The 8,637-nt window shown below is 40.5% G+C and overlaps 1 protein-coding gene across 1 annotated transcript in view; it reads right to left on the bottom strand.

Moving 5' to 3' along the window:
• LOC118334292 (cAMP-specific 3',5'-cyclic phosphodiesterase 4D-like) overlaps window positions 1-8,239 on the bottom strand; it is a gene marked incomplete in the record, with an annotated part of 42,312 nt that extends 34,073 nt beyond the window's left edge. Inside the window, 1 exon segment of the mRNA XM_035670139.1 lies at window positions 8,145-8,239. Within this exon segment, the coding sequence (XP_035526032.1) occupies window positions 8,145-8,154 (10 nt within the window).
• Window positions 8,240-8,637: the final 398 nt, after the last annotated feature.

An 8,637-nucleotide genomic window follows, 5' to 3' on the forward strand; every position in this document is an offset into this window, starting at 1 on the left:
GTGTGTGTGTGTGTGTGTGGTAGTCAGAGGGTAGGATGAATAGTACCATGGTACTGTTAGTACAAGTGAGGATAAGAGCTGTCTCTATTGTGATGGACACATGGATTACAAGAGACTGCTTTGTCTCAGGGTGTGTGTATGTGTGTGTGTGTGTGTGTGCACAAGAGCAGAAAAAAAGATTTAATTACAAAAGATGAATAACTACTACCTTAACTAATTTAAGTACTACAGTACTACTGCTGTAACACATCCACATCAACGATATCTTTTCCATCACCACACAATAAATACATCATTGTCTTTACTGGCGCTGAAAATGAAAAAACAAGTTTTGAACTTTGCTTTGATCTGAATCCCCCAACAGTAACTGCACTTCAGTACTGTTTTCTTTTTTTAGCCAGGAAGCTCGATGTACAAATCAGGTAAAGAGAATAGAGGCTTGTTCTGTTCCCTTCTGCACTTCAGTATCTCTGGCTGTGGTCTAAAATCTCCTGCTTTGATCTCCTCATATGATCCAAACACGCTCACGGCTGGAAGAGTTCGGATGACACTCGCAAGGCACATGCCTTATGCCCAGAGTTCAGAAAAGTTTGCTGCACCACACGAAAAACATCCCACAACAACCCTGAAATGTTTTCTTTTCTTTTAATACAAGGAAGTAGAGGGTGATTATTTAAACATGTGTGCAGCATTTAAATATTATTTTAATGATGCGTCTCTGATTGTGAGTTTCATTTCACAGCACACATGGAGTCTTGTTGGCCTCCAGATTCCTGTGTGTGTGTATATTCATATGCTGTGTGTGTGCCTTTGTGTGTGTATTCTTGTATTTCATGTATTGAGTCTCTGTTTTTAGTCTCTGTAAACTTAAATAATGATGTGTCCTGCAGGGATCTCATGACAGCTGTAGTAGATTTTATGTTTTTCCTGAATCCGGCCTGGTGAGTAAACAGTTGTATCAAGTTACAACTATAATTAAGTCAATCACTCTCAGTGTGTAGACAAGGAAGCAATTTACCATGATTTACCTCTTGGAAGTGAGTCCATTTGACACATAATTTTATTCCTTTCTGTTTTGTTTCCTAGAGGACAAGATAGAAAACAGAGTTGAAATCTGCTCCATCTGCCGCTCTCATGAACAATTTCCTACAGCGCGCCAATATTTCTTCAGTCCACTTATGAAACTCCTGACAGTTATACCGTGCCTGACACAGACGCCGCGGCTTGGCTGGGGTCCATATACCCCCAAGGAGCGCCATCAGTGGACAGAGCCATTGATCCACCGTGCCACCCCGAGGCCTGCGACGCCAACCACAGCACCCAGCACACCAACAGCAACACCCACCGGCTTCACCACAGCACACTTTTTTTTTTTTTTGGCATTAGACAGTGTTTTAAACAGGATACAGGTGCAGACTCACCACAAAAAAATGTTTTATCACTAAAGCAAACCAAACCAGTGCTTCAATCTGAGTGGCAAAAAGATTAATTTCTACTTCAAAATCCTTTCTATTTTGAGTAATTTCTTTTATTCTATGTAATCTAAACCATCCTCTCAGGCTGGAGCTTGACACATCATGACTACACAACAGAATAAAACACATAAAAGCACAAGATAAATATTAACACAATTTGTTACTACTGTAAACACAGCAATGTCAAATAATTCCCCTCCAGCTGATTATATTGCATGCACTGTAAAACACAAAAGCAGGCAGTACTTGCCAGTCACAGAAACAAGTGGAGTCCGCTTTACAATACTTACTGAACATCCGCAAACACAAGTATAATGTTGGCTTCACTGCAATCACAAAACTATCAACACACCACTGGATACGTACCCAATGCACGAGTGCCTGCGCGTGGAGAAGTTGCCGTGCATCTTCCTTGAAAAGCGAGAGTCTTTGTTCATCATTTTATTGGCAGGTTCAAAAGGAGTTGGGTTGAGTTCAGAGAGGCATCAAAATAGCAGCTTTGGGAGGCGAGGGATAAAAAAAGTGAACTTCTGCGGTGCAACCAAAACCCCCATGCTATCATGAATCGGAAAGGAAAGCTGTCCAAAAAATGCTGTCTGTGGGCACAAGTTATGGGAGACAGGTCCCTTTGACAGGATGGTGCAAGAAAAACAGGTCCAAAAACAGCGAATGTAAAACAACGGCAAGATGCAAAACAGCAAAATACAAAAACACAAGAGTGTCATCAGCTGTACCAGAATGAAAGTGAACGCAACAGTAAGAGTCAGGCCTGCTGAGCTCTCCTCTGTATTTATTAGATAAAACTTATTAGCTAGAAGCTATTCACTTCCAGGTCAGTGCAGAATCAACGGATCAAAGTGCATCAAACTGGAAATTCAATTTGCGGTCAGCTTTCGGTCCTGGCGTTAAGGATATGTCCATTTGTTTTTGTGGAAAAGGAAGAATCAAAAAGGTTCAGCTCAGTGTGTGTGTGTGTGAACAGCCTAAAAAGGCAAAAAGTCCTGGCTGTTAGAGACCAATCACTGAGTGAGTTAGCGTATCATCTCACTGACAGTGAAAGTACGGGGCCGAATCAAATCAAGTGAAATTGAGGATGGTGTCAGCTGTCAGTGCTCATCTGGGACCACTTCCTCACATGTTCTCCTTTCTGCTCACCACAAACGGGCCAAGATAAACGCTTCTTTCTCTCTTGTGTGTGTTCTTTCTCTCTCCTCGTACTCCTATAATAGGAAACAGCGAGCTTGAATGAATTCTTCCAAATGAGCTGCAAACTGAGAAAAACCGAATTCCTCAACAATGGGCTCCAGGTACTTTCTGTCTATAAAGATCCGACACCATTAACACAAAGCTGTCCACTTGAACATAGGGATGCCTCTGTGATGCTACACCACCAACAGATTGAGCAGAGTTATTCTTAGTGGGGAAAAAAGTGAGCTGGAAAGAGTGTTATAATCCCATCAGATGCTCCCTGGAGTGGGCCGTCCCATGTAGTCCCTGTCAGCGGGCTATAACAGACTTGTGCTCTCTCTTCTCTTCTCTCCTGAGAGTGGTGGGACCAAACTCAGGCTTAAAACAACAAACAACAACACTATCTCCCCTGAGAGTGTGAGTGTGTGTGAGAGAGTGAGAGAGAGAGAGAGAGAGAGAGACAGAGATAGAGAGGGAAGGGGTGGGGTGCTGACTGGTAGAGAGAGAGAAAGAGAGAGAGAGTGAGAGCAAATTGCACGAAGAGAGAGTGCAGAGAATGACCGTTATTGCGTGAAAAAGAGGACCAGTGTGAACAGTACTGGGGTTAGAAGGGGATGACTAGAGGTGAGTTGAAAGAAGAATTAAGTGCTGTATTAGAGTGTTGTAAGCGTGAGGTTTTGTGTGCGTACAGTTCCTCTTTCGTGTAACCAGCCTGCCTTCATGCCAGCAGCGACAATAGTGCACTGGTCAATCAATCCTTCAATATCGTGTGTGTGCCTTTTTAAAAGGTGATTCAATATTCCTCCTCCTCTCATGCCATGATATAATCCATCTGATTTGCACAATATCCTCATCACTGTTAAATATTTGAAGTCATCAAGTGAAGTGATAAATGCAGGGATCAAAATCTCATACTTTTTCTAATACTTCCCTGTAGATTTTTCAGACCATAATTGACATCTGAGTACAAATAGTTTGATGTTATTTATAAATGGATTTGAAACCCCATTAACATGTAAGTTACCAGTCTCACTAATAAATGCTATTATGTTGACAAATAATTGCCAGAAGATTGTAGCTAGCTCCTGTAGCTCACACAAGTCAATTAACACCAAACACAGAAAAGTTCAATGCAAAGCATTTTATTCTAGCTGCTACGCTAAAACAGTTTTTGTCACATAAATTTGAATATACCTTCAGTCTCTACAGTAACAGAAGGGATGTTCATGTACAATTCACCAGGGAACTAGAAAAGAGTCCCTTAGCTTACAATTGCTGCCTCCCCCACATTGGAAATATCAAACTATTTTACACCATTTTTTTATCATTAGCCAAGCAGGCTTTATATTTGGGATTGTCGTGTCAGCCCTTGGAAAGCTTGCATTTACCCACTGTGGCCGTTCAGTCCACAGTCCTACGCAATAAGTTGTACAACGTTCCACTGTCAAACATCTCTGCCCGAGGAGGAAATAAAGTAATTGGTGCTCGTATTATTTTGCCTTAACACACACATTTTTATTCAGTTTTATAAATAAAAAATAAAATATAAATAAATATTTTCATATTCTCTTTTCTTTTTTCCATTCCCATGTAGAAATGACTAAAATTAAATTCCATACTTTTCATACTGCACAGGAAGGAAAATACATCAATAGTAAAGGATGGAAACATCCTATGTTTCATAACATGAGTGAGGATCTGACAGGAGGTGTTTATTGCTGTTCACGATAACCATCAAGTTAAACAGTCTGTTCTGAAACTGGATCTAAACATGCACAGAGCTTTCTTATTCCACTATGAAACATAACTAACAATTTAACAACACATAAATCAGCCAGCTACTTGGAGAAAGCCCTTTATCAGAATAAAGCTCTTTTGGTTCTGTATATGTGCTACCGGAAGATGCATGTTATATTCTTTTGATGTTTGATAAATAGTGGTTCTTGTAATGCCACGGGGGAACAGGACACAAGATAAACACTACACAGAAAAACTCATATTTATGAACAAACTTTTTCGTAAGTTGTCAAACCCAGCCAATTGTTTCTACTATTCACCAGCCAGCATCATGTTATTCTGTTCAAGTAGAAAGAAGACCAACAGTATTTCTCAACAGCCTTAAATACCGTCAGGACCTTTTTAAATCAAACCAGAAACATTAGGGTCCCTACTCAGTCACACAACAGTCAAAGGATAATATCTCTTTTCTCTCCTCCACCCACAGAAACAGACACACATCCTCCTGATGCTTCATGCCAACATTTCACATCATAGCAGCCTCTAGTGGAAAAGAACAGGAAATGCAATGTTCATTTTCATCCAGAGAACGTGTGAACATCCCGATCTGCAGCCTCATTGTGACACTTTTTTAAAAACCCCAAATCCTCTAAAATGACTCATATTGAAAGGAATAAAATGTAAAAGTGTGGCTTGGTATTTTAACCTTTAATTCTTTAAAAGCTGGTTAAAGAAATGACACTGATTTATACCTGCACACTACATGCTTTCAATTTTGATTTCATTTATTGAGAACACTTCACTAATCACTTGTTTGAATAAAGTCATTAAATGCCACTCTTCCAGTCTTCTTCTCATATACAAATTATTTCGGATTAAACAAATCCATGTTTTTTCTGCTTCTTTCATATATGGTGACATTTTTGGGTTACAGTACAACACATACATCTGCTTTTATAATATATATAGTTGTATGAGCAGAATATGCAGTTCTGGTATGAAGCCAATATTCTATAAGCTATGATAGAAAAAGATAGATAGTTAAAACTCCTGATCGACTACAGAGCCAAAAGAGATGAAGACACCCATCAAATAAAGTGGCAGTCATTGTTTGTTTATGTTCTACCAGCCCAGAAATGTTCGACATTTATCAATGAGATACATAACAAAAACAAAACTGGCTGTCATCCCAGAGCTGGCTTGAAAAAACAATTTTCACAAAATGCTTTTCACAAAAAAAAAATCCATTTGACATGGTGTCTCAGGAGTGGAAAAAGAGGCTTAATCAACTTAGACACTAAGTGAAAATAACTTCGCGGGTATGTTCTATATTTGAGCCGCCTGCGACATTTATTTTCCGCTGAATCCCCAGTTTGTTTAATTCCACCTCCTTGCCAGCCATCCTGCAGTAACTCATCTCCATCCATTTATTTCAGCTCTGACATTATGGGACACTGCACATACCCTGCAGAGGGACACTTCCAATGGCCTGACCTTGGAGCTGTAAAATGTAAAAGCTCTGACATGTTGAATATCTGTGCTAGACTGCAAGCATCTGACTTTCTAGACTGAGCCTTGAAAACCCCCTGACAGGACTCTCGCCCTCTAATATTTAGATTTTTAACAGACACACTGAAATTAATGAAACAGTTTGGCTGGAGAGTTACAGCAAACCTTGGAAAAGAAATGTGTCTGCCAATCTCGAATCCGAGACCATTAAAGCCTGGAGGAAAATGATCCCCCCCACTACATGTTTATAAAGGTGAATGAACTTGTAAACACTTTTTGAGTTTTTTAGTAGGCACTGTCTTCTTCAGGAATGTTTAATATGCATTTCATGCCAATAAAAGTAAAGCAGGGTTTTACAGCACTGGCTAGAGTTTCTCTCAGTCTTTAATTTGATTTCACCAAGGTGGATGTCATCTAACGTCACTGCAACAAGTTTAAGACACCCAGTAACAGCCAGAACGGCTAGGTGCCTACATCTGAGTGTGTATATGTTGAAGAGCGAAGGGTAAATATTGACAAAGAGATAGGAGGCATGTGCGGTAAATTTGGTTTTACAGTACTTACACTACAGTACACTACAATTTTCCACAATATGCTCCTCCTTTGAAGAAATCTACAGGCATATTTAACACACCAACGAGCAAATGCACTGTCCCCACTGAAGCACAAAAGAACAAATATCCATCTGTTTGTATATCCATCCACACGTATGTGTAAGGCCCTGTTTATTCTTCCTCTCTCAAGAAGTTGAGGTCAAGTACGGTTTAATTGATCATACGACTCTTGCCTTGACATCGTTAACCAAGTAAATGTTTAATTTGCATTGGAATCATGGGCCAGGCCTGATGCAATAACGGCTCATAAACCTAGAGCTATCAACAGGCACCAGAGCGGAGCTGGATGACGGCAAGGCAGCTGGGCTCTTTACAAACAAGAGTTATGACCGCTATAACGGATGAAAAATTAAGAATAAATCAAACGTTTTAAGCTAAGCAGGAAATATCCTGTTACAAGTTGGAGGTGTGCTTCCTTTTCATGTTGCTATTAAGAGAGGTTGTTTTGTCGTTGACAGATTAAAGTACAAAGAGGTGGAACAGCTGACTGCTGATGCAGTGACAGCAGGGGTGTCGCTGAGCGGTGTGTTTACTGAGATGATGCCGCTCAGTAGGAAAACAAAAAGCTTTGGAAAAACACATTCACCTGTAGGAAATTAAACCGAAGCAGTTTTTGGAATTCAACTCTCATTATAGACCTTTGCTTTTAATCTAAACCCACTGATGGTACCATGTGAATCCAGTAGGCTTTTCAGCCATAAATAAATACAAGTTCAAACCATGCATAAAGGAAGCAATATCGATGAAAATACCAACAGCAACCACATATATTATTCTCAGAAATTAGCCCATTTGTCGAGGATAAAACAGCACATTTAAAATATTCCGATTACGAGAATTTAAGTAGAATTTCCCTGAAACAACAGCTGGCTTTATTTGTGTACAGGACAGTGTGTTTAACTGAAATGCAATACATCTTGTGGTCAGAATCAATTTCATAACATAAGCTTAAGGGCAACCGTTTTTGTAGTGTGAAAGGCTGCTGCACAAAAACAAACCAAAAATACATCAACATCTGCAGCTGCAGCAGAGTAACCCTCGGCCAAAAGACGAGAAGCATCTCCTACTTCAACAAGACATACAGAATCACTGAAAGATTCGCAAGCAATTATATGTAACCAACAGAAGAGACATTAGTTTTTAATTGCTGACTTAAGTGCTTATAAAACCTAAGGTTATCGTGCAAGTCTGTCAACAGTACTTGCACATTGGAATATTTTTATTTAAGAAAGTATATCTATCTTATCTGAGATAAAAGTATTCACCCGTGCATTAGTGTCTGCCTGTCAGAATAACGCTACATTTGGTTTATTCAATAGAGCACCAAGCTCATCTTTGCCCTCTTGGCCTCAGATCTATGGACTCTACCTGGGCGTGTGGGCCAGAGTGAAGCGGCGCCTCTGAAGGTTGATGCTGCGGTTCATCAGCAGCTTTCTGAAGAGCAGCGGGGAGTTCCGAGGAGATCCACGTGGGGAATCTTTAGGCGAGATCTTTGGGGATCCTCCAGGAGAACCCACTTTGGACCTGGGCATGAGCTGAATGATGGGCAGCCTGGTCAGCCTTCGGTCCTGTGGCCTCTCCTCAAGTTCAGCCTGCTCTTCTTCAGAGCTCTCAGAGCACAGCTCACTCATGGCGAACAGAGGGTGCTTAGGGGTCAGGTAGTTAGTCCCTTTATTCGCTCTGCCTTTGGTAACGTTGGTCCAGAAAACTGTTTCCCTCTAGTTTTTCAAACAAACTTTATAAGACTTTTGTGACATGATATATGGTTGTGGTCCTTGTGGTGGTTCCTGTGGCTGTCTGTCTTGATTTTCCAAATACAGGTGAAGCTAGTGCCTCTGGTCCGGTCCTTGCTTCCTTATATTTGAACAAAACCTGGGTCTGCTCATGATGAATCCAAAACTCTCCTGTTAAAACTCTCAGATAAGCATCTTTCGAAATCCAAAAGGTGCACCAAAACCCATAAAAAAAGCCAAGACAAACAGGTCCCTATCAGACTTTTTAATATTTATTTGAAACCTATCAACCCTTCCATGCCTCTTCCTAGGGATCATGCTGAATGCCGTGCCGGGCAATGGACTCAAACATTAGCGTTGATGTACTCTCCCTGCCTCCCT

The sequence above is a fragment of the Morone saxatilis genome, unplaced genomic scaffold, assembly GCF_004916995.1.
Source record: "Morone saxatilis isolate NCDOM2014 unplaced genomic scaffold, NCSU_SB_2.0 Contig23, whole genome shotgun sequence".
Lineage (NCBI taxonomy): Eukaryota > Metazoa > Chordata > Actinopteri > Moronidae > Morone > Morone saxatilis.